The sequence below is a fragment of the Pyrus communis genome, chromosome 9, assembly GCF_963583255.1.
Source record: "Pyrus communis chromosome 9, drPyrComm1.1, whole genome shotgun sequence".
Lineage (NCBI taxonomy): Eukaryota > Viridiplantae > Streptophyta > Magnoliopsida > Rosales > Rosaceae > Pyrus > Pyrus communis.
Genome location: NC_084811.1, coordinates 22,285,839 through 22,312,828, shown reverse-complemented (window position 1 = coordinate 22,312,828; position 26,990 = coordinate 22,285,839). Strand labels below are relative to the sequence as shown.

The window sequence follows — 26,990 nt, the reverse complement described above, 5'->3', positions numbered from 1 at the left end:
TGTTGAAGGCCGGACGTCAGGCCGAAATACCTGACTGGAACCAACCTAGGCCTGGCCCTCTTAGACCATCTCCAACAATGGGCTAAATGCCAAATTTCCCCCCAAATTTCCCCCCCAAACCATCTCCAACCCATGCTAAAACATTGGGCTAAATGCCAAATGTTAAAATTGGGCCAAATTCCCCCCAGATTCCCCTCCCCCCCCGCGCGACTGGACTCGCTGGCCCAAAGGCCAGTCTCGGCCCGCTCACTCGCGTACGCGCCCCACGCGGAGCGCTTGCAGTCCGTGCCCGACAGGGTGGGCCCCGCTGTCAGCGGGTTGTCGGCCACCCAGCTGAAGTCCAACGGCTATTTTTGCAATCCAACGGATGTGTTTCAAGGACCGTTGGTTGATCCAACGGTCCAAATTCAAATTTGATTTTTTAAAATATGTTATTTTAAAATACATTGAATCCAACGGCTGAGATCAAATATAATCAAATCTAACGGTAAAAAAAAAGATCTAACGGCCCAAATTTAAATCTAACGGTTAAAATAATTAAAAAAAAATTATTTAACTCAAAATTCACCCAAAAACTCTATAAATACCTATGTATTTGTTCAAACATCCACACAAAACTCAAATTTCTCTTACAATTCTTCCAATTTATCTTTCTACCATTTCTTTCCATTTCCAAATTGTTCAACATGGCAAGAGAGCATATTAGAGGTCGTAATTGGACTTGTGAGGAAGATGTTGCTCTATGCTTGGCATGGGTTTCTGTTAGCGAAGATGGTGCAGTTGGCACTAATCAAAATAAGGATAAATACCATCAGTTAGGTAGTAACCTAGCTCATACCTATTACCATTTACCTTGTACCGAAATTCTGGTGCCCATCCATTGACAACATTATCGAATAAAGGAGAAGACCAAAGAACGTTGATATCGTTGTTTGATCCAGGAGCGCCGAAGAAAGCATGCCAAATCCATGTATCGTAAGACGCCACAGCCTCGAGCACGATGGTTGGTTTGTCATGACGGCCCTTGAATTGGCCAGCCCAACCAGTAGGACAATTCTTCCACTCCCAATGCATACAATCGAGACTTCCTATCATGCTAGTGAAGCCTCTTTTTTCTGCCTTGCGTAGAAGCCTCTTCAAGTCTACACGATTTGGGTTGCGGAGGTATGTGGCTCCATATATGCCTTCAATTGCCTTACAGAAGCGCTTCAGGTTCTCAATAGCAGTACTTTCTGCAAGGCGGCAATACTCGTCAGTTGAGTCTGCAGAGCATCCATTAGCTAGCATGCGAAAAGCAGATGTGAGCTTCTGATAAGGTGATAGACCTTATCGGCCTGTGGCATCTACCCTCCGTTCAAAGTAGTGGTCATGATTGACAACTGCATTCAAGATGCTTTCAAAAAGCTCTCTCCTCATCCGAAACCGCCTCCGAAAATCATGAGCAGGAAATCTCGGACGCTCGATGAAATAATCTTTCATCATTCGATCATGACACTCTTCTCTATCACGCTGCACATATGAACGCCCCGTGACAGAACCACGATGGCAAGATTCGCCATTGTGCTCAGATTGCATAAACGAGTTGAATAGTTCAACTTCAGCATTGAACAATTCTGCATCCTCAATCTCCATCCTTGCTTGGTATTGTGCCATCTGCATTGCCATACTACGCCTTCTTCTATCACCCATTGATGAGATATTGAGGATTTTTAGGAAACAAAAACTCTTTGAAAGTTGAAATATGGGTGAATATAGAGGATGATTGAAGGTTGAAAGGTTGTGTGATCAACAAATATTGGACATATGTTTATATAGAGGATGATTTCTGAAAGTTTGGTGGTGAATGGTTGGTTGAAAGTTTGGTGTTTATATAGTTGGTGAAAGTTGAAAGTTTGGTGTTTATATAGTTGGTGAAAGTTGAAAGTGTGGTGTTCAACGGTTGGTGAATTGAAAATTTGGTGTTGAAAGGTTGGTGAATTGAAAGTTAGCCCAGGGTTGAAAGATTGGTAAAAGTTGACGGCTTGCTTTGTGGGAAATTTAGTGATTTTTCAATATTTATCGGAATTTAATTTTTTTTAAATTAAAATGTTCATAAAATTAATTTACGATAGTCTACATATTTATTTTTTTAAAAAAAATTAATTTAACAAAAAAAATTGCATAAGTTCATTATTTAATAATCCCGGGCTAAAATTTTAGGCCAGAACGGTTGGAGCAGAAAAGTTGTTTCTGGGCTAAAAGCTAAATTTTCCGGGCTAAAAAATTTGGCTTTTAGCCCAACCATTGGAGATAGTCTTACAAGGAGAATCCTCGACACCCCCTCCAAGCAAAGACAAAGCAGAAGCTTGGCTTACAACTTTACACTGGAAGAGAGGACCCGATTGAACACCTTAACCTCCTTGAGTCCACCATGGCATACCAAATGACACTGACGAAGAACGATGTATTATCTTCCTCTCTACCCTCTCTAGCGGAGCTCTGAATTGGTATTGCCGTCTTCCACCTGAGATAGTAGACTTATTTGAGGAACTGAGGAAACTGTTTGTCTCTCAACACATCTTCCAGACAGATTGCTTACATTCCGCAGATGACTTGTACACTATTCGCCAGAAGCCCGACGAGTCACTACGAAAGTATGCTGGCCGCTTCAGCCATGAGTATTTCGCTGCGCTGAGGCTGATGATAAGACCGCCCTTAAAACCTTCACGGCAGGCCTACGAGACTGTTTCTTCAAGTACATGATCAATGCTAACACTTGGAAGACTTACTCTAAGGTGATGACACAGGCTTACAACCACGCCTCCGCCGAAGTAAAGACATACCAAGGGAACCCCCATATGGTTAACCCCTATCAACAAGTGGGAAGTAGAAGTCAAGTTCTACCAAGTGAGGAGATCTTGGCCATTCAGACACCCATTGCATCATCTCCTGCCTCATTTAGTTACTCGCTAAGTCACCAAACGTATTTGTCTCTTGGTAAAAGGAAGAATTTTTACTCTCAGCAAGCCTATTACAACAAGAGAGATACAAGTTCATATCAAGACAACCAAGAGTGAACGTACCATTGACTATTATGACTATAAGGCCAAGCCTCACTTTTTCCAAGTAAAGACTGGGTACTAAAGGAAATGCTATTATAAGAAGGCATACATATTACAAATGTTTTGACTCTCAACCACTTGAGATCTTTTGTCACACAAGCCATTCGACAAATGTTTAAAGAAGAGGGAATTCATACAACTTTTTCTGAGTCTTTTGTATTCCTAGCACTAGAACACTTGGTCTACGCTGACCTACCCCTATACTCCAACTCAGAGCTTCAACATGCGTACTTTGACACAAAGTATGTGATACCAAGTGTTACAACCAATATGATTCACATATCGAAAGCATGGATCCCTTCATGCATAGCAAAACATTCATAAGCATCACTCATATCAATCAACATAAACATCATACATTCCAACACATTCATACATAAACATCATACATTCCAACGCATCCATACATAAGCCAACTGTGCTTCGAAAGGGTTCAACATACTTTGTGTCATTTGACACTTGCTACAATGTGCCTCAATACCTTACCCTTATTCTCACCAACCAAGTGATGAAATGTGAAGAAATAACTCATCTTCATGCCACCAATGAGATGATAAAATGTACAACCTGTACTCTCCTTCATGCCACCAACCAGGTGATAAAATGTACAACCTGTACTCTAATATCATTTGGCAACTTGCCACTCATACCACCAACTAGGTGAAGAAGGAACTCATTTCATGCCACCAAACAGGTGATGAAATGTACAACTCGTACTCTCCTTCATGCCACCAATCAGGTGATGAAATGTACAACCCGTACTCTAATATCATTTGGCAACTTGCCACTCATGCCACCAACCAAGTGAAGAATGAACTCATCTTCGTGCCACCAACCAGGTGATGAAATGTACAACCCGTACTCTAACATCATTTGGCAACTTGTCACTCATGTCACCAACCAAGTGAAGAAGGAACTTATCTTCGTGCCACTAACCAGGTGATGAAATGTACAACCCGTACTCTAACATCATTTGGCAACTTGCCACTCATGCCACCAACCAGGTGAAGAAAGAACTCATCTTCGTGCCACCAACCAGGTGATGAAATGTGATGAAAGGTGATAAAGGAACTCACATTCGTACTGCTAACCAAGTGATGAAAGCAACTCACCATTCATTCCACCAACCAGAAGACAAGTGGTACAACTTGTACATGTGAACTCCTAGCATTCATAAATAATCAAAAACCCTCAAGCTTTACAACTCAACTAGGGGAGCACTTATGCCTAACAAGAGTTATAGTCACCAACAAAGTCTTATTGCAAGCCAACAACAACTAGTGCATGATATACGAAGATCAAGCTCTTCAGCCCTCTTACATCTGCTTCAGACATTTCTCCTCTGTAACAATGCAAACACTACAGCTCATAGAAAGCTTCACACACTCTTGATCAAGACTGTTCGAAGCAAATTCAATTTATATGGTTCATCCAAACCTTCGACTACTCTAAGGTGTGGCTTGCATCACAATCTCTTGCTCAACAGTGTGGAAGCAAAATTTGCATATGTTGTCTCTCTTCCACAAAATTTGTATATGTTGTCTCTCCCACATTTTCAAATTTCTAATTTTTCCCAAAAAAAAAAAAACAAAAAAAAAAAGAAAAAAACAAAAAAAAAAGGAAATTGGGATATTCAACAACTTCTACAAATGGAGGGTAACTACAATTCTCAAAAGCTTCACATACTTTTGATCAAGATAGTGTGAAGCAAAATCAATTTATGGTGCCCAACAAAGCTTCAACCTTAAAGCTTCACCCATAAAGTTTCAACACAAAAGCTTCATCACAAGAGCTTCAACAAATGGAGGGCAACAACAAATGTCAAAAGTCTCACACACTCTTGATCAAGATAGTGTGAAGCAAAATCAATTTATGATGCCAACAAAAGCTTCAACAAGTGAAGGGCAACAACAATTCTCAAAAGCTTCACACACTCTTGATCAAGATAGTGTGAAGCAAAATCAATTTATGGTGCCCAACAAAGCTTCAACACAAAAGCTTCACCTACAAAGTTTCAACACAAGAGCTTCACCTACAAAGCTTCAATACAAAAGCTTCACCACAAGAGCTTCAACAAGTGAAGGGCAACAACAATTCTCAAAAGCTTCACACACTCTTGATCAAGATAGTGTGAAGCAAAATCAATTTATGGTGCCCAACAAAGCTTCAACACAAAAGCTTCACCTACAAAGTTTCAACATCAAACAAAGTTTTAACAACAAAGCTTCAACATCAAATAAAGTTTCATCAATGGAGAGCAACTACAATTCTCAAAAGCTTCACACACTCTTAATCAAGATAGTGTGAAGCAAAATCAATTTATGGTGCCCAACAAAGCTTCAACACAAAAGTTTCACCTACAAAGCTTCAACACAAGAGCTTCACCTACAAAGCTTCATGACAAAAGCTTCACCTACAAAGCTTCAAGACAAAAGTTTCACCTACAAAGCGTCAACACAAAAACTTCACCAACAAAGCTTCAACACAAAAACTTCACCTACAAAGCTTCAACACAAAAGTTTCACCAACAAAGCTTCAAACAAAAGCTTCACCAACAAAGCTTCAACACAAAAGCTTCACCTACAAAGCTTCACCTACAAAGCTTCAACACAAAAGCTTCAACACCAAAACTTCAACATCAAAGTTTCACCCAAAAAAAAAAAAAAAAAAGGAAAGAAAGAAAGATGAGCCTAGGCCTTCCTTTTGGGCCTAAACAACTTTCATACCAAATATATATGAAGGAGGAGTTTTGGGCAACCACTTAGAAAGGAAAATGGTGAAGTTTTGTTTGGAAAATTGCCTACTAGCAAGACACCTCCCTCGACCGGAAACTTGGGGGACTCCTACCATATACCACTACACCTTGGTACTCAGAAATTTCGCGACTACTCAGTGCCTTGGATTTTTCAAGTCCCTAACCGAGAAGTTTTCCTCACTCAAGAAATTAAGGAAACACTACTTCAACCTACAGGGTTCACCCACGAAGTTTCAACATGCAAACTTCAACAAAATAAAGAATCCAAACTCGGCATCATTGCTCTAATTGAAGAGATCGAGAAGCTTCAACAACCATTTACCAACACCGTTGTCGAAGAACAAAGCTTCGTCATACCACATATACTACTTTGTCAAACAGCAAAAGTATCCCATATCATCAGGATCGAACATACTCTAGGTTTGACGAACTTGTTTTGACCCTCAAATTCTGGAGTCGGCTCGCTCATTTTGAGGAAACCAGAAAACCTTCCAGCCCAATTTAAGAATACACCTATGGAAAGTCAAGTACAACAAAGCACGTGCCGATTCGTCCGTCTTCTCCAAAAACAAGAGTACCTCATATTATCTCTTGTCCCTGTTTCTTCTCTTTATCCTTGTTACTGAATGAGAGACAGGGAGAATGAGTACAATCAGCCGGAACCCAAGATCAACCTACCGATCTGAGACTGATTGCTTGGAACCCTGATTGCTTACCTTGCCTGTCACCTCCTTCGGCAGATCTCCTCGCTTAGAGACTTGGGGGTCTCCTACTATATGGTTTGTATCTCACTTGACCAAACCCGAAACTACAAGTAAGCTTCAAATGAAAATGATACATTACCTTGTGCGTCAACGCCAACTAAAGATACCACTCTTGGATGAAGGAAAAGTACTTCCAAGAGAAGATGCCACATCCACTTACAAGACAGAGAAGGCAAATGAAGGCGACACCACACTTCGGTACTTGGAAGTTTCGTGATTACTCAATGGCTTGGATCTTGCAAGTCCCCAACCGAGGAGCTTCCCTCACTCAGGAACTTAGGGGAGCACTGTTTGTACCATACTTGACCAATCCCGAAACTACTAAGCACCGGTCAACAACATACCGTCAAGGACCCACAAGACATTTCCTCCAATCAGGAGGTCAATCACAACACGACACATGTCGGTATCAGAAACCAATCATAGTGCGACACATGTAAATATCAGAGGCCAATCACAACACGACACGTGTCAATGTCAGAACAAAGCTAGAAACTCTCTTCTATAAAAAGGGATTATTCTCCCACAATAATCCCTAATGTCATTTGTACTAAACTATTCACTAGAACTTACAAAAAGAGAGTTTGAACCTATGTATTTGTGTAAACCCTTCACAATTAATGAGAACTCCTCTACTCCATGGACGTGGCCAATCTGGGTGAACCACGTACATCTTGTGTTATTTGCTTCCCTGTCTCTATTAATTTACATACTTATCCACACTAATAACCAAAGCAACCTAGCGAACGTCACAAACTTGACACTTTCTGTTGTACCAAAGTCCTCGCCGATTTTGTGCATCAACAACCATTAAGATGTACGCCTCAGCTGCCACATCATGTAGTACACTATATGTAGTATAAATTATAATAAGATGGTAATAATAACATTATTGGACTAAAACAAGTAAAATGATTGTGGGGTTAAATATATAACAAATTTTTATTGTTTTCCAATGAAGCATTATCTAGAAAAGTGCTTTTCGAGATGCGCTTTCAAGAAATAGGCCCCCCTTCAATTACCTGCATTAAGAGATTTAGGGGATCCCATTAAACCTGTGAAACATTCCACGTTCTCACTTAAGTTGGCAAGCGCAAGCCCAAACAAAGCAAACCTCCTTTTTCATTTCGGCTGATTCAACCGAGATTGAGTTGCCTTTCCTTTGCTCTTTCTTTGCCCCCTGCCTACTTTCTTCGGATCGGACATTTTAATCAAAATTCATATAGTTCTAATAAAAGCAGTGCTTATCGAAGCATTCCAAAACAGGGCCTTGAAATTTCGCTTATCACTTACTACTTTGTTTTCATACAAATTACAGTTAGAGGGGGAATCAAATGTGGAAACTCGGTGTGCAAGCCTAAATGCTTTTAGGCAACTAAATTACAAACTCCTTGCGTCAATTACTACATTTAGACAAAAGTAACTGATATGCTGGGACTATATTGGTGCTTATCGTTTGGAAAGTGGAAATATAGAGAATGAATTAAGGCCCGTTCTAGACTAGCAAAAAAGATAAAGCTCCGTCTAAATGTGATTTCAGGAGGGCCAGAATCACTTCTCTAAAAAAACACGTAATAGGTGATTCTCCAGAAGTTCAAATTCACTCCAACAGGTCCTTAGTTATGCAAATCAATGGGTCGGGCTTGTGTTCGAAGCTTATTTTTAATGGTAACAGCCCTACAACATTCAGCTGCCCGAACTAACCCACTCAGTTTCATTTTTAGTTTTTGTTGTTGGGCTTGAACCTTTTTTTTTGTTCTCTTAATCACAATATTTACCCACCAAGTCTAGCTTTCAAGTCTTTGCTTCCTCTTTTTTCATGTCTGCTGATGGCGCTTGCTATTGAATGTCTTGATATGGGAAGGGAGAGAATGAACTCATGGCCTTGAATGCAGACAATACTCCGAAGCAACTTGGATTACAAGCTCCTTACATATTTCTTCACTTTAATATTCCCCTTTCCAATTCTCCTCGATCCCTCCTTTTATTTTTGCAACCACTAATCTTCTCGAAGAATTTTCGCAATTATCTCGGAAAGTGCGTAGAACTCTGGCTTGGGTGTTCACACCACCTCGTTCTATATGCGTGCCCTCTTTGGCACTGTTACTCGTGGGTTGCTTCTTGTGGGCTTCCTTAGTTTGGTCCTTGGATTGGTGGCTGCAACTTGTTGGGTGCTCTTTGGAGGATGATCGAGTCTTCTGTTCTTCCACTTCTGGGGCGTTGCTCGGCTTGATTTCATGCGGTTGTTGGGGTCTTGGTTTGCAGCGTCGGATACAACCTTCTACGGTGTGTTTTTTTTTTATTATTTTTTTCTTTCTGATTTGGGCTCAAAATTGTACTTTTGGGGTTCATTTTTGGTTGTGTGCTTATCTTGTATTTAGGCCCTTTTTTTTGGTGAACATATTTAGGCCTCTTTATATAATTATGTTTTATGTTTGTTGGTAATGAAGTTACTTTATCCCAAAAAATAAAAATAAAAATTTGTCGAACAGAAAAAAATCTAGATGTTTAACTCTCAAATGCTCCAAAACAGCCACCCTTCAGTGGCAGCCTAATTTGGGCAAGCATCTTATGTTTTGGCTTAGGCTTTTAGATTAAGCACTTTGCAGGCTTTGTGCTTAAGAGAGAGCCATCCTCCAGGGGCAGCCTAATTTAGAATTTACTTTGAATCAGGCAACGCAGATTCGTTTTGGATTTGGCTTTTAGGTTAAGCACTTTGCATGCTTTGTGCTTAAGAGAAAAGAACACAACAGAGATCACCATTGTGTTTCAATTTCAACGATAACTAGAGATGCAAAAATGATTGAAAAAGCACTTCAATTAATATTAAGTAGTTCCAAAAAAACCAAGACACCTACAACATAATTTAAGGGAACCTCAGATCCATTACAAAGAACTAAAACTCCCAAAATACTCACCGACTTCGGCAACTTTCAGAATCACAGCTTTTTCTTGTACCAGAAGACACCTTTCTTGGCACCCTCATCGGGCTCGACGTAGATACACTCCTTCGCCTCCCTAAACATTGCCTTGTAAACCGGAGTCCCGTCAAACTGATAGTACTCGCCCAATATCGGCTTGATTGCCTTGGTCGCCTCCATTGCGTGATAGTGCGGCATGGTTGAGAACAAATGGTGCGCAACGTGAGTGTCTGTGATGTTGTGGAAAACCTTGTTCAGGATTCCGTAGTCTCTGTCAACGGTGGCCAAAGCTCCCCTAAACCAGTCCCATTCAGAAGAATCATAGTGCGGCAATGCAGGGTGGGTGTGCTGCAAGTACGTGATCAGTACCAAAAATCCATTCACCACCATTAGAGGACCTCCGTAGAAGCATATAACCCAAGCAAGCCCCTTTGCAGCGGCAAGACGGTAAAGCCCATAGAAGACAGCAAGAACACCAGCATCGGACACAAATATCTGCAATCGTTCGCGATCAGAGTAGATTGGCCCATACGGATGAAAGTGGCAAGCAAATCCTTTGTAGGGCCTTCCAGAAACATTGAACGCAAGATACAAAGGCCAGCCTAGAGTGAGTTGGATGAGGAGTGTGAGGAATCTGCCTGGTGGGTTGTTGAGATATTTGGCATACCATCCAATTTCGAACTTCTGCTTGGGGACAAACACTTCATCTCGCTCAAGGGAACCTGTGTTGGAATGGTGGCGGCGATGGCTATACTTCCATGAGAAGTACGGGACAAGGAGGCAAGAGTGGAGGATAAGACCAACAGTGTCATCCAGCCATTGATAATCACTGAAAGCATGGTGACCGCACTCATGTGCTATGACCCAAACACCGGTGAGAACACAGCCCTGAACATACCAGAAAATCGGCCATGCCAAGAAGGAGAGAGGTTGAGAGAGATTCTGAATGTAGGTGGAAGCAATGTAGTAAAGGATGGAGGCAATGGTGAGGTCATAAAAGACATAGGAGAAGGAGCGGATAACAGAGCGCTGAAAACAATGAGGTGGGATGGCTTTCTTGACCTCACCGAGGCTGAACGGAGGCTTAGAGTACGGAACTCTCTTGTGGGTGTCAGCATCGGCATTTTTGCGCACAGGGGGCGCAACCATTCTTCCACCGGCACCCATTGTTCCGAAATCTGCCAAGAACAAAGATTGAAACGACTGAATATAATGTAAAATTACAAATTTCAGATCTCAAATATTCCTCCCTTTAAGCACTTGAAAGTTAATAATACAAAAAACAAGACGACAGAACAAAAGTTACGTGAAAAAATATGACCAACCAATCAACATTTATAAGATATTGCAGTTTGAAGCCTAACACGACAACCACTCAAAATTACAACACAAAAGTAGACGGACCAAAACAAACGTTGACAGGCTGGTGGAAGATTAAAAAAAATCCAACGTTACAACTTGAAGAACAGTAAGAAACCCACGACAAAATCGCTTCTCAGTAGCAAAGACGGAGACAGCAAGACCAACAAGTTGATACAAGTTCCGGAGGGCTTAAACTCCTTGATTAAGTCGTAATTGGCAATTTGACTGCCACATTAAACCAATTCAAACGAACCAAACACATAATCCAAAACGATAACTTCATCTATTTTTTAGTATATAGATACTGAAAAACGCATATTTCGTTTTCTTGTTATAGGTTTAATCACTATTTGAGCACTTCTTCTGTCTCCTCAAGCATCATTGCAACAGGAATCACTTGTGGAAATGCAACATTCAAAACTTAAAACAACAACAAAGCACTGTTAATAAAAGGGAAAATTAGACTATATACAAAAGCACTTTTTGAATTGTTCGGTTGTGATTAGGACCCACATCTTTAATTAATCAAATTCATAAGCGACAAAGCTGGTGCGCCTGAAAGCAATCCACCATACTAGAAAATATCAAAGCTTACAATTGACAAGGAATTCAAACGAAAAATCTTTAAACAAAATCAAGTACACGTAACCTGCGGAAAATGTATTTGATTCGCTTCCCAATATCGTGGCCGACCCTTAAACACGATTAATTCAATAATAATCTTAATCTATATATAAAACGTGAGAAAGTTTGAAACTTTAAATTAATAAAAAAAAAGACCATTACCACAGAGAACCCATCTTCTAAGCATAATTCGGTTTTACAAGTAGGCTTTGATTTTGACTAATTATACCTCATTCGCCTTGTCAATTACCAAAAATACCCAGATTGTTTTGTTGCCAACCAATTTTAAATTGCTAAAATCACATCGTTTTCAGAGTATTCCCCAAAAAACTGTTGCAATACATCGTGTTTTTCGTTGGTTTTTTTCCTAATTTTCAACCCAAAAGCCGCCCACCTTTTCCAAATTTACAGCAAATAAAACTAAAGCTTGTCAAAAAATGTGCATACATGCCGGGACTCGGTCACAACCCATTTAACGAATTGTCAAACGCGGCGTTGCAGGCGGAACGAAGACGGAAGGGCCAGAAAAAGCATGCAGGAAAATAAACGAGCCGCATGGCATTAAAAAACCGAGTAGGATTTTCTCCCTCTTTCTTTCCCCTCCTTTCCCCTCCCCTCTTATTTGAAGAGCCACATTAAATTTCTTTCCCCTCCTTTTCCCTCCCCTCTTATTTGAAGAGCCACATTAAATCACATTAATATTTTATATTAATTTTTTATAATAAAAGAAAATTAATATAAAAGAAAGTGAAAGGAAAAGATGAAAGAGAATGGAAAGAGAAACAGAAAAGAATCATAATTCTAAAAAAACTAAGTCCTGCTCAACAAATAATATTTATTTATAAGAAAATTAATAAACAATTAAAAAAATTTCAGATATTGTAATTTATTATAAAGTCAGACTTCTCGCTTTGCAAAAATTCCGTGAATAAGAATAATCTTTCCGTTGTGCCAAAAGCTCTCCTGATATTTGTAAGTTATTAAATGAAAAGAAATGTAATAATGAAATAGCGAGAGTTCATGTGGGCGCCATGGAAGGACCAAATCAAAGAACGCGACAAAAGATCCAGACTGTCAGGCTCGGATGACCCGGATCGGACTCCGAAAATCTCAATTCCTTTATAAAAAATAATAACCGAAAGAATCAAAGGGATTTTAATATTTTTGAATCAATGCTAAAAAAATCTTAGCCGTCAATACCGGAAAGAAAAATCGATTGAACAGAGGAGGATCTGAATCTCAGGAGAAACGAACGGTCAGAATATTTTCGCCATTACCGGCTATATCTAACCTAGATTACGCCATTGAAGAAGAAAACGGAGCTCGAGCATACATATCTCCAATCACATTCGATCACAAAACGCAAAATGCAAGTAAAAATCTCAGAAATTCATACCAGAAGCAAACTGTATCAGGAAAAAAAAAAAAAAAAAAAAAAGCGATGGAAAGTACCTGAAACGAGAGGCTCTTCTACCTTCTCACACCCTCTCTCTCTCTCTCTCTCTCTCTCTCTCTCTCTCTCTCTCTAGCTTTCTCTCTCTCGGGGCCTCCTGTTCGATCAGGAATCTCCGGCCCGTTTGAAGTGATTACAAGCCCTGCGGACACGACTATATAAGCTCCAGAGGCTTCAGTTTTAGGTTCGGACTGTTTCATCTGTGAACACGTGGCCGCCGATTATTGGATCTTTTTAGTTACTTTTGCTCGCTTTGCGTGACCCTATCAATGCTCTGCCTCAGGCTAGTAACTGATTTTTACAGTTGTCGACACTAAAAATTAACTGATTTTTATCTGCGATCGTGGCCGTTGATTTTGATGAGGGAGGGAGTTTTTTCTAGTACTTTCAACGGTAACGATGGGATGTTCTACCTATGCTAAGTGAAAAATATCTAGGGACTCTGTTCGCTTAGAAAACAAAATAAAATTAAGTTCTGACGGTTTCACGTGCGAGTGGGACCATCATGCGGATTGTGAACTTTTTTAATCACGAAAATAACCCCTTTGAAGTTCATTAATACAAAGCGTAAGTCGTTTTTGACCGAAAATTTTAAATTTTGAATGTCTTGTAACAGTGGCCTCGACTAGTGGGCAATGCCAGTGATGCAGGTGACTTAAAATATCTAGACTCGGGGGGTGTTTGTTTTCGCTCGCTAAGCTCATCTCTAACTAAAGGATTCAGAGAGTTAGAAAATCGAAAATAGTCCGAAAATCATTTTCAACCGAGAACTAGATTATATGGTTCTTGGAATTTGAAAGGGTCTCACGGAATCTGAAAGGGTTGAAGGATTGATTGCATGCAACCAACCAGCCAGCCCTAGGCTGGCCAGAAAAATCATTATTCCTGTCAGTTATAACCGATAGTAATTCTTAAGCTAAAATTCAAATGCAACGGCTAGCTGACGTCAGCCAGCTAGCCGTTGCATTTGATTTTTTTTTTTTTTTTTTACAATTTTATTATTATTTTTTATTTTCAAATTTTTTTTTTATAACTTCTATTTCACAAAATTTCTTTCATTTTATTTTAAATTCTATTTTTTTCCTACAACTTATATTTCACAAAATTCATTTCATATTTTTTTTAAATTATTTTTTTCCTATAACTTCCTAAGCCATTATACAACATTAAATTAAAAGGAAAATTAATGAAAAAAAGCTTGAAAACTTTGAGTTTTAATGATAAGGACAAAATAAAAGGTAAAGTGAATAGTACCAGGTTTGATTTTTTAGTGTAAAAATGTAGTTTTTCTTTAAAGTGAACAGTACCGCGGGTTTTTCGTTAAACCTCCCTAAATTAAATTAAGTAACATGAAACAACATTAAATAAAATTAACCAACATACAAATTCTACAACATAAAAAATAAAAAAAATAAAAAAAAAACATTTAACAACATGAAACTTAAACAATATTTTTAAAAACATTTAACAACATAAAACTTAAACGCCTACTCCATACTTCTTTTAGCCCAAAGATGTGCAAAAAGATCATGTTGTAGGTACTTATTTGTGGCACAAGAACGTATTATTCTATAGTGCCTCATATACTCATTTATAGAGATACTACCAGTTCTTGGATTGAAAGGCAAATTAGGCCCATCATATATTTTTGCACGAACCATTCTTGACCTATTTGGATCTTCTTGGTCGTCATCGGACTCTCCATCAATATACCCATCTCGCTCATCCTCCACTATCATATTGTGTAATATGATGCAAGACATCATGATGGAGTCCAAATTTTCTTGACTCCACCCACTTGCCGGTTCGCTAATGATCTTCCACCGTACTTGTAGAATACTGAAAGCTCCTTCAAAATCTTTTCGGTATGCCTCTTGGTGTAAGGTAAACAACTTTTCTGCGTCATTCCTAGGGTTTGGAATTGCTTGGACAAGTGTCGCCCACTTTGGGTAGATGTCATCTGTCAAGTAATACCCCATATTGTATTGACGGTTGTTGATGTAGTAGTCAAGTTGAGGTGTTTTACCTTCCGTCAAGTTATTAAAGAGTGGTGAACGCCCAAGAACTGTAATGTCATTTTGGGATCCAAGGACTCCAAAGAAAGCATGCCAAATCCCTGTGTCAGATGAGGCAACCGTCTCTAACACAACAGTTGGCTTTCTCGACCTTCCGCTAAAGCTTCTTTGCGATCCGGTGGGACAGTTCTTCCAATCCCAATGCATGCAGACTAATGACCCTATCATGACCAGAAACCCACGGTCTTCAACTTTGCGAATGAGTCGATTCAGATCTTCTTGATTTGGCTCGCGGAGGTACTTGTCTTTATAAACATAAACAATTGTGTCACAGAATTGTTCAAGAGTATCAAGGCATGTAGATTTAGACATACTATGGGTTTCATCCATCGAATCAGCTGGGGAGCCATAGGCCATCATTCGGAGTGCAATAGTAACATTCTGATGAGGTGAGAAACTAGGGCGGCCTGCTTTATCCCGCTTCTGTTGAAAGTATGGATTGACCTGCTAGACATCATGAAGTAAACGCTCGAAGACATGATGCCTCATCCGGAAACGACGTCTGAAATCCTCTTCTGTGTACATCGAGTTGGGGTTGAAATAGTTGTTCATCAGATTGCATGCGACATCGCTATGTTTCGTGGTTTGTAAGAACGACCAGCAATAGAGCCACCCCATTGAGGTTGTTCCTCAATTGGCTGACACACCATGGCCGCAGCCATGGCTGCTGCTTTGTTTTGTTTGTTGCGCCTTACTTGAACTGCTTCATCAGACTCCTCATCTTCTCGTCTCATTTGCGCCCATTTTGCTTCCAATTTGGAATTGGATGAAGACCCCCATTTGGAATCCGAATAGGATCCAAAGTTAGAATTCATTGCAAACTTGAATTGAAAGAGATTGAATTGAAATATTGAATTCAAAGTTGTATGAATTATAACCCAATATCCACCCTATTTATATCAAAAGAAAAATTCAAATCCAACGGCTAGCTGACGTCACTTAGCCATTGGATTTGAATTTAAGTTGTAGTTTTTAAATAATAAATTATGTTTGGCCCTGTGACTCTTTATTCCTCGGTTGGAGACAGTTTTTTGTGACAAGGCTAAAACGAGCTCTATGGCCCTTTGGCCCTCGGTTGGAGACGGAGGCAAATATGGCCATGGATTGTTCGTTAAATATTAATTTCTTGGAGGACCAGAGGGCTAAAACGAATCATTTGGCCAGCCCTCAGTTGGAGATGGCCTAAGCTTCAGTGGACTGAATTAGCTTAGTTGGGATTTCTAATCTGTGTTTGGTTGGAACAAGGATTAAGTTTAATGGGACTAAGTCGAACTCGGGCCAAACTAAGTCCTTCACTACCAGTTCTTAGCTAGGCCGCCTCAAACATATGGGATTGCTAATTCATATGTGTGCGTGTATGTGGAAAGTAAAAATAAGAAGAAAAAAAATGTGGAAAGGAAAAAATAAGAAAAAAATGACTAAAAATTATTTGATTCTCCAAAATAATTTAGTTGATAGCTTAGTCGAATACTGTAACAAATGTTTCAATATTCTTATCCTATTTAGTTCATGTCAATCCAATCCAATTTAGTCCTTAAAGCTAGTTTAGTTCGAACTAGTCTGGTACAACAAACTCACACTATGTGACTCCACTTATTGACTAACACGTGTTTATAAATTTAATTTTTCTTAACTTTGTTATTATATACTTAATTTGTGTCAGTCGATTGGGGTCACATAAATACTACACCAATTTTAAGTGCAGACAATTTAATCTTGCATTTAACACCTACATATGAAAACAAGAAAGCCCTTTACACAAAGTGATCCCCATTTTTTTCAAAAAATAAGGATTAGTTGTGGGGCTCACTCCACATCAAACTTCAACGATCCGAACAGTATATTTTGTAAGTATCAATTAATAGATCATCATTGCAAAAATTCAATTCAATCTGAAACCATTTGCCTATTTAATTATCAAGATAAAATTTCATTATTTCTTATATAACGAAGTATTCGTTAATTTCTTTGAACTCAATTAGATGTCTTAAACATTTCTGATTTGGCTAATATTTTGCGAGGATGATCTATGAGGTGCAACTTGAAAAATAGACGGTTTAAATTGTTAAAGTTTGATGTAGTATGGATCCCACAACAAATCCCCACTTTTATAATAAATAAAAAAATGGGGATCCCTTCCCTTAAAGTTTTCCTGAAAACAAGAATACAATAACCACAGCATCCCCAGTTCAACAGCAACTTGATGTTCCAATCCATAATTTTGTACTTATTTAATATAAGTTATTTTTCTCTAATTTGTATTGAGCAATGCTAGGTAAACTAACTTTTTAAATTAAATTTGTAAAATATATGATGTGTCGTTCATAAAAAATAAACACGTTAATCAACACTTAATAATAATTTAGTCAATAAGAAAGTTGGTCTACCTAGCATTTTATTTTATTTTGTTTTGGGTCAAGGGATCACGAACAACCACTCTTGGATAGGATTTTGGAACACCAGAAATTTGAGAAAAAGCTCTCGAATGTTGATTAATAATATCATAAGATTACAAACCTAAGGTAAAGATGATCTATTTATATTGTAACTTAACCCAGGAAACCCGAAGAATCCAAATAGAAAAGGAACTAAACAAACAACAAAATAAAAAATAAAAAAAATTAAAATATTAAAACCTAATTTAACACATTAAAGGATATAATTCACCCAAATTTAATTGGGATATGGTGTCTTGCAGATCTCGTCGATTTTTCCAAATCTATAAATTGAGGGTCCTAAATTGACACTTCAACAAAAGTAACGCTAATACGAATAGCCTGAAAAAGTTCAAAACATTAAGTTTTGGGATATGGTAGCAACAAATAATTTTTTAACTCGTGAATTACCAATTCTCTAATTACTTTTCTTAATTAAATGTTGCTTTCTTATTTTAACCTTCCCGCATCTAAAATAACACCAAGTTTATCCCCTATCAGCAATAAGTATGTGTCGTATAGTACGAAGGTAACCCATGTCCATTAACAATTACACTTAGGTACCCATTAGGTATTTACACAACATTCAAGTCGTCCATCCCTCTCTCTTTCCTAAATGGCTCTAATCAGGGACAATAGTTGTGGATACAAGCTTGCCTGCAAACTCAAACCATGAAATGTCTGGCGCACATGGCTCGGCGATTCCACCTGCGCTAACTTCGCCCTTCCTCAATTCCTACTCAACCTGGGAAGTTTCATGGTCTCCAAATTCAGGTCTTACCTCCATCTCTAACTCCGCGCTCGAGCTTTTCTTTTCGGTAAGGCCTGTGTTTCCCCCTTCCTCCTCACCCCTTACTCAATTCCCCTTGAACCTGGGAAGCTTTCATGGACTCCAAATCCATGCCTCAACTCCATCACCAACTCCGTGCTCGAGCTTTCTTTTCAACGGCCTGCATTTCCCTCTTTCCCACTTCAATCCTCCTTTCTCAAATGAAAGGAGGTAGAAAAGTGACTTTATATTTTTTTCCTCCATTAGGGTTCTTTTAAGAGAAAGTTTGGAGGCACAAATCTCCCACTCTTTATCTATTACCGGGCACTTGGCTGAAGATTAGCTAGCAATCTTTCATCATCCAAGTCATTCCATTTTCTCTTCACACCTCATCCTTGGTGTGGATACTTAGACCATCTCCAACCGAAGGGTTTAGAGGGCTAGAGGGCCAAAAATAACCTAAAAATCGTCTCCAACCGAGGGTCAGGCTAAAGGGCTCGTGGGCCCCACTCGACAAAAAAGGGCCAAAAGGCCAACTGGGCGACCCAAATGAGCCAATCAACCGACCCTGGGCGGAGCTAAAATTTGAACTCCAATAGCTAGCTAACGTTAGTTACCGTTGTGTTTGAATTTTTTTTTTTTTTTTGGGCCAAAATTTTGTTTAAAAAAATTTAAAAAATTCTCAATTTTTCCTATAAATACCTAAGCCATTCATGCACCATTTGTCACAAAATTTTCACCATTCCTACACCATTTCAATTCTCATATTTTCTTACCTCTTCCAATAATCTTTCCTTCAATTTTTTCAATAATTTTCAAATGGCCTCATCTACAATGAAAGGTAGGGCTTGGACCATAAACGAAGATGAAGATCTTTGTAGGGCTTATAGATGGGTTTCGAAAGATAGTGTGAGGTGGAGCTCTCAGACAAGTGAAGGTGTTTGGACTCGTGTGTCCAAAAAATACTTAGAGTTCTACGAAGACATCACTCCACCAAATACCCAAAACCACAAGAGTTATTCTTCAAGATGGAAGAAACATCTTCATCCAAGTTTGAACAAGTGGCATCAAGCACTATTAGCAGCATCAAGTAGACATGAATGCGGCGCTAATTACTACGACGAAGTAAGTGTTTTCACAATTTATTTTAAATATTTAATTATGTTACATTTAATTTCATACATTAATTTCCTTTAATTTTTTGTAATTATATTTTCTAGGTACGCCAAGCAGAGGAATTGTATATGGAGGGCAGCTCGAAACCCTTTCAGTTTCACAATTGTTGAGAAATTTGTAAGGGGTGGGTGTTATTTGAAGATTCATCTCAACATAAAGTAGGTCCTACGCCGGTGTTTAGAACTGCATCCTCGGTTGTAGATATGGATGAAGATGGGTCTCCTACCATTCAACAAATAAGAGTAGAAAATCCGTATTCAGGTGAAGGTTCCATACCTAGGGCTATGGGACGAAACAGGGCCTGAAGGTTGAAAGAAAAGGGTAAGGCAAATGATAATTACGCCGCTCAGCTGGAAGTGGCGGTCTCATTATGATTAATGGCGGAGCAAAATGCCTTTGTCGCGGAAGAAATGAACCGTTGGCATGAAGAACGGGCCAAACAAATACAATAAGAGATGGATGATAAGAACATGGAAATGAACACTTCGAATTACACTCCAATGAGTAAGGCCTATTTTGATAGGAAAAAAAAAATTATGACTCAGCAACAGGTGTTTACCTCCGACTATACTCCTGCAATGGCAGATGATGAAGATAATGATGATTTTAGATATTAAATTTAAGTTGTTGTAGTTTTTAAATTTAAGTTGTTGTAGTTTTTAAAATTTAGTTGTAGTTTTTAAATTTAAATTGTTGTAGCTTTTAAATTTAAATAATAAATTATGTTTGGCCTTATGGCCATTTGGCCCTCGGTTAGAGATGGTTTTTTGGGGCAGGGCTAAAACGAGTCCTATGGCCTTTTGGCCCTCAGTTGGAGATGATAAGGCAATCTCCAACCGAAGGGTCTAGAAGGCCGAAAATAACCCGAAAACTGTCTCCAACTAAAGGCTAGGCCAGAGTGCTCGTGGGCTCTATGGAATCTGAAAGGGCCACAAGGCTAGAGGGCTGGCCCAATCCAGCCTGCCCTGGGTTGGGCCAAAAATTCTAGCTTTAGCTAGCCGTTATTTTTTAATTTTTTAATTTTTACACAATTTTTTTTCTATAACTTTTATTTTACAAAATTTGTTTTATATTTTTTCTAAATTATATTTTTTTCCTATAACTTCTACTTTACAAAATTTGAATTTAATTTAAGTTGTTGTTTTAAAATAATAAATTATGTTGTAGTTTTTTTACAGTACTTAGCCGTTGGATTTGAATTTGAATTTAAGTTGTAGTTTTTAAATAATAAATTATGTTTGACCCTTTGGCCCTCAATTGGAGATGGAGGCAAATATGGTCCAATACTGTTCATTAAAATATTAATATCTTGGAGGGCTAAAGGGCTAAAATGAGCCCTCTAGCCAGCCTTCGGTTGGAGATGACCTAAGAAATATGACCTTGCAGTGTTCATTAAAATATTAATTTCTTAGAGGGCTATAGGGCTAAAACGAGCCCTCTAGCCAGCCTTTGGTTTGGAGATGGCTTAAGGAATATGCTCATGCACTGTTCATTAAAATATTAATTTCTTAGACGGCCAGAGGGCTAAAACGAACCCTCTGGCCCTCCTTCGGTTGGAGATGGACTTAGAGGCTTACAACCTTGCAACCTTTGCAGATTCTTTCCTCAAATCCTCAAGGAGCAAAGGAAAAACAAAAGAGTAAAAATTTAAGGAGAGAATATCAACCACAAGGAAGCATCCAAGGAGCTTGGAGAGAACTTGAAGACCCTTCACTTGGGTGATAACCAGCTTGTGAACGCAATGATGAGCTTCAAGGGTATCTCTCCTCGTTTTAATTTTAAAGAGTCGTGATTCACCATTCATTGCTCTGAAAGTCATGTATAACTTCTTTTGGTACTAGCTTACTTGAAGAGTTATTATGTATGGTTGTATGCTCAAATGCTTTTAATCTACAAAAAATTTCCTTCAACTTCATGAAGGCAAACAAACACGCCTAAATAGTTTATTAAATTTAGAGAGATATAAAGAGATAGGAAACCAAAGTATGCTCCACAAAATGATTTTTGGGTGGCTAAATGTAGACCGAGTGAAAGCTAGCAATTCAGCTAACTAACTAGAATACATACAGGCTTTTTGATAAAGACATGCTTTAAAATATTTCGAGCTAAAAGTAGCATATATAACTCTTTGACTAAAGATGGCCTTTAGGTATATAGAGCTTACACTACTACAATATATGATATCACCGGCGGAGGAAAAACTGACGAGAAATCAAATTTCTATCAGAAATTTGGCACAAATCTGACATAAAACAATGTAATGTCGCATTGGAATAGCGACACTATTGCTAGCGTCACGAAAGGGCTTCAATGTTGGTTTGTGGGCTTAATCCACCACTACACATCGTCGGTTTAAAGCGACAGTAAATTTAACGTCAGTTTAAAGCGACGTATACTTACACATTACGTCGGTTTAAAGCGACGTGCATTAGCAACTTAATTGTAAAATATACAACCTACTGTCGCTTTTAATCGACATTATAATAAAATTAAATAAATAAAATATCCCTTAAACCGACGTTAGATAACAATTAAATAAATAAAATATGAAATCTAGTAACGGTCTTAACCGACACTATTTTTGTTAATAATAATAAAAATAGATGGACAACTGCATGCAATTTCAATTAATTCCAACTAAAATAAATTATATAATCAAAATAATAAATTTCAAGATCTAAATAAACATTAATGAAAATAAATAACAAGAACAGTAGTGCCAAAACATACAAGTAATGTACATCTAACATTCCATATAAAATACAAAAAGTCATCCGTCGTAACAAACACTAAATCCGACATTACAAACATAACATAAAAAAACAAAATGATAGAACGATTGAAGTGTCATATTTAGCCAACAAGAAAATGAACCAAATAAACTACCCAACCGAATCTACACCTGAACGTCGTCCAGATCCTTCTGCTTGAGAACCTTTTCCTTGAGATCCTCCTCCTTGAGATCCTCCATCTGATCCAAAAATCCTCGACAAGTCCACATCAAATCCAACACCCGCAAGCATTCCAGAAAACCCCCCAGTTGGAACTTCAGGACAAAATCCACTAGGAGTAGCCATCTCAGGTCGATATATTGGCACTTGATAAGGCTGCTGCTGCATATATGGCATGGGCGGCTGTTGCATGTATGTCATGGGCTGCACATGCATCGGATACATAGGATATGGAGGTTGCTGATTATGGCCAGCATACGGATATGCAGGAGGAGGCTGACTTTGGCCTGACTGTTGAGGAGGCTTACTCTGGCCTGACTGTTAGGTTCCCGGGCTATACGGTGGTTGTGGCTGAAATCTTTGGAAAAACCACGCAAACAACTGATTTTGCTTGTTCGCTAGGTCCGAAATCCGTTTATTATTATTTTCGTCCCTCATTTTCAACTCATTATATTGAGTCATCAGCAATGCCATTGAATTCATAGATGATCTCCTGGAGGAAATTGATGTAGAAGATGAAGAAGATGCATAGGACACCATATCAGGAGTCACACCATGACTGTATCCTCTGACTCTATTATGCCTCTCAGGGCCCATTGTATCAACATAAACTTGGATCCTAAGATCTTCATTATCCTCCTGGCCCGACTCAATCAACGTTTGCAGATTGCTCTCCATTGTTGCCTTGCATTACAATTTTTAAAAACAAAAATTCAATCGTAAAACAAAAAAATAAGCTATAGATAATAAAAATTAATAAAATGAAATACTAACACAAAAAAATCAATTACCCCTGTACGCTTTGATGTTTCTTCAATCCATGTTTTATCTTTTCGTGTATGACATTCACGAAAAAAGGTTACAGGATCTGCTTCTTTCCCATGCTTCTTCCGCTTTATCAAAAATAAAATTTCATACAAACAATTTTAAGCAAACCTCATACTAAAAATAAAATTTATAACTATAGATGATTTAAAATTAATCATTTCTTCAAAATGTACAATCCATACATATTCTTCCCGCACCCTTGCAAAGGATTTTGTACCAATATTATGGTTCATTGATTTCAAACCCCGATTAATCTTCTTTTTTTTTCAGCAACCTCCTGAAAAAAATAAAATAAAATAAAAAGGGATTACATTAGGCAAATTTAAAGTTATAACGAAATAAATCATGTAAGGTTTACCCTTGTTTTGTCTCTATTCCAATATTCCAAAGAATCATCCCACTGGGCAGGAATCATATCAGGAGGAGGCTGGCTGCGCACCTCTTCTGCTCTTTTAGTATAATACTTTTTTTTAACTTATTTCTAAACTCTTTGTGCGCATGCTCAGCAATCTTAAGCGTCATATGACGGATCAAAGACATTTTTACTATATCTGCATCTTCAAAAAAAATATTTCCCTACATCCATAAAAACAAAAAACAAAAAAAAAATCAAGCTAGTCAATTATTATGTTCTATGTCTTACTTAGCATGTCAAATTTAATACTTTTGCCTTATTGTTTCGGATGATTGATGCATTGGAGGTTGGCCTGGCAAACGGGTCGTGTCTGTCGTGTTCGTGTCGTTTTCGTGTAACACCTGTTATTTTAACGGGTCGTGTCGTGTCACACCCGTTATCTTAACGGGTCCTTAACAGGTCGTGTCACTTTACCCAACGGGTAAAGTGACCCGACCCGTTATGACCCGTTAAGAAAAAAAAATATTTTTTTAAAATTTGCACATACCACACATTGCGACATAAATATTACTTGAAAACATTAAAACATTTCTCGTTCAAGTACTATATCTACACTCGAAAATGAAAGCCTAATAAAAAAAATAATACATACACTACTAATCTATTACAAATATTAAATGTGCAAGGATAAAGAGTTTTTGTTTTTAAGATTGTCCCGTTACTTGATCTCTGAATGTTTCTTTTTTGTGATTTTTTGCTGATGTGATCTCCAAGCATATACAAACAATTTTGACGGTTTGGATCGTTGAAATTAGTTTTGGAGAATTCATAAAACGATAGATTGACTAACACTTAGAGTTTATTTATACTTTCATTAAGTATAACATAAGATTTTGTGGTATCCACTTGTGTAAATATTTTAAATTGAAGATCGAATTCATTCATTGTATTCATATAGGGTCAAGGAGTGTAGTTATAAAAAATCATCAAAATCGGAGTTAAAATAACCGTTAAATCGTGATTTTTCGTTTATAGCCGTTGAAAAGCTTTGTCCCGTTACTTGATCTCTGAATGTTTTTTTTTTTTTGTGATTTTTTGCTGATGTGATCTCCAAGCATATACAAACAATTTTGACGGTTTGGATCGTTGAAATTAGTTTTGGAGAATTCGTAAAACGATAGATTGACTAACACTTAGAGTTTATTTATACTTTTATTAAGTATAACCTAAGATTTTGTGGTATCCACTTGTGTAAATATTTTAAATTGAAGATCGAATTCATTCATTGTATTCATATAGGGTCAAGGAGTGTAGTTATAAAAAATCATCAAAATCGGAGTTAAAATAACCGTTAAATCGTGATTTTTCGTTTATAACCGTTGAAAAACTTTGTCCCGTTACTTGATCTTTGAATGTTTTTTTTTTGTGATTTTTTGTTGATGTGATCTCCAAGCATATACAAACAATTTTGACGGTTTGGATCGTTGAAATTAGTTTTGGAGAATTCGTAAAACGATAGATTGACTAACACTTAGAGTTTATTTATACTTTTATTAAGTATAACATAAGATTTTGTGGTATCCACTTGTGTAAATATTTTAAATTGAAGATCGAATTCATTCATTGTATTCATATAGGGTCAAGGAGTGTAGTTATAAAAAATCATCAAAATCGGAGTTAAAATAACCGTTAAATCGTGATTTTTCGTTTATAACCGTTGAAAAGCTTTGTCCCGTTACTTGATCTCTGAATGCTTTTTTTTTTGCTGATGTGATCTCCAAGCATATACAAACAATTTTGATGGTTTGGATCATTGAAATTAGTTTTGGAGAATTCGTAAAACGATAGATTCACTAACACTTAGAGTTTATTTATACTTTCATTAAGTATAACATAAGATTTTGTGGTATCCACTTGTGTAAATATTTTAAATTGAAGATCGAATTCATTCATTGTATTCATATAGGGTCAAGGAGTGTAGTTATAAAAAATCATCAAAATCAGAGTTAAAATAACCGTTAAATCGTGATTTTTCATTTATAACCGTTGAAAAGCTTTGTCCCGTTACTTGATCTTTGAATGTTTTTTTTTTTGTGATTTTTTGCTGATGTGATCTCCAAGCATATACAAACAATTTTGACGGTTTGGATCGTTGAAATTAGTTTTGGAGAATTCGTAAAACGATAGATTGACTAACACTTAGAGTTTATTTATACTTTTATTAAGTATAATATAAGATTTTGTGGTATCCACTTGTGTAAATATTTTAAATTGAAGATCGAATTCATTCATTGTATTCATATAGGGTCAAGGAGTGTAGTTATAAAAAATCATCAAAATCGGAGTTAAAATAACCGTTAAATCGTGATTTTTCGTTTATAGCCGTTGAAAAGCTTTGTCCCGTTACTTGATCTCTGAATGTTTTTTTTTTGTGATTTTTTGCTGATGTGATCTCCAAGCATATACAAACAATTTTGACGGTTTAGATCGTTGAAATTAGTTTTGGAGAATTCGTAAAACGATAGATTGACTAACACTTAGAGTTTATTTATACTTTCATTAAGTATAACAAAAGATTTTGTGGTATCCACTTGTGTAAATATTTTAAATTGAAGATCGAATTCATTCATTGTATTCATATAGGGTCAAGGAGTGTAGTTACAAAAAATCATCAAAATCAGAGTTAAAATAACCGTTAAATCGTGATTTTTCGTTTATAACCGTTGAAAAGCTTTGTCCCGTTACTTGATCTCTGAATGTTTATTTTTTATGATTTTTTGTTGATGTGATCTCAAAGCATATACAAACAAGTTTGACGGTTGGGATCGTTGAAATTAGTTTTGGAGAATTCGTATGCCATCAATCAAGTTCCGTGTGTGTGTGTGTGTGTATATATATTTATTAAGTAGATTTAAATCTATTTATTTTGTACGTATAAATTATAATTGACTGGTACACGGAATAGTACATACATCACGTGTCACGTGTGTTATTATAAAAATAGTGAGATATGTCATGACAGTCATGTGTGTGATAAAAAGTTAATAACTTAAAAAAAAAAAAAAAGTTTCTCACCACTTCTATTAATTTTCATTTTTCCCTCTCTTTTTTGTTTCCTTTTTAACTTTTTCTTATCATTTTCACTTTTCCCTCCAACATCTTTCCCTAATTCCCTCACTTTTTTGTTTTATTTTCAACTTTTCTTAATATTTTCATTTTCCCTCCATTTTTTTTTCAAAAAGGGCGGCAAGTTGGCAAATGGCAATGGCAAGAAATTGATTATTGAAATTTGAGAATGGAAACAAATCACATCTGAGTCCTGACGCATCAAATTTCAATGGATGCAAAATCATGCAAATATGCAATGCATGATCATGCATATTAAATTATTAATTAATAATTACTATAGTTTTTATAAAAT

The 26,990-nt window shown here is 37.4% G+C and overlaps 3 protein-coding genes across 4 annotated transcripts; all 3 read right to left on the bottom strand.

Annotated features, from left to right (window-relative positions):
• Window positions 1–786: 786 nt before the first annotated feature.
• LOC137744525 (uncharacterized) lies at window positions 787–1,287 on the bottom strand. The gene has a single exon (XM_068484320.1). The coding sequence runs from the start codon at window positions 1,285–1,287 to the stop codon at window positions 787–789; it is 501 nt and encodes a 166-aa protein (XP_068340421.1).
• Window positions 1,288–9,422: 8,135 nt separating this feature from the next.
• LOC137744728 (delta(12)-fatty-acid desaturase FAD2-like) lies at window positions 9,423–13,142 on the bottom strand. 2 transcript variants are annotated; one of them, XM_068484518.1, is made up of 3 exons: window positions 13,070–13,142; window positions 12,980–13,037; window positions 9,423–10,719 (listed from the first exon to the last, which is right to left on the bottom strand). In XM_068484518.1, the coding sequence occupies exon 3, from the start codon at window positions 10,706–10,708 to the stop codon at window positions 9,560–9,562; it is 1,149 nt and encodes a 382-aa protein (XP_068340619.1). In that variant the 5' UTR covers window positions 10,709–10,719; window positions 12,980–13,037; window positions 13,070–13,142; the 3' UTR covers window positions 9,423–9,559. The 2 variants fall into 2 exon arrangements, with proteins under 2 accessions (XP_068340619.1, XP_068340620.1); XM_068484519.1 differs by lacking the exons at window positions 12,980–13,037; window positions 13,070–13,142 and adding an exon at window positions 12,728–12,751.
• On the bottom strand, window positions 11,250–15,412 carry LOC137744524 (uncharacterized). Its single transcript, XM_068484319.1, has 2 exons — window positions 15,007–15,412; window positions 11,250–11,323 (listed from the first exon to the last, which is right to left on the bottom strand). Exons 1-2 carry the CDS (start codon window positions 15,410–15,412, stop codon window positions 11,250–11,252), a joined length of 480 nt encoding a protein of 159 aa, XP_068340420.1.
• Window positions 15,413–26,990: the final 11,578 nt, after the last annotated feature.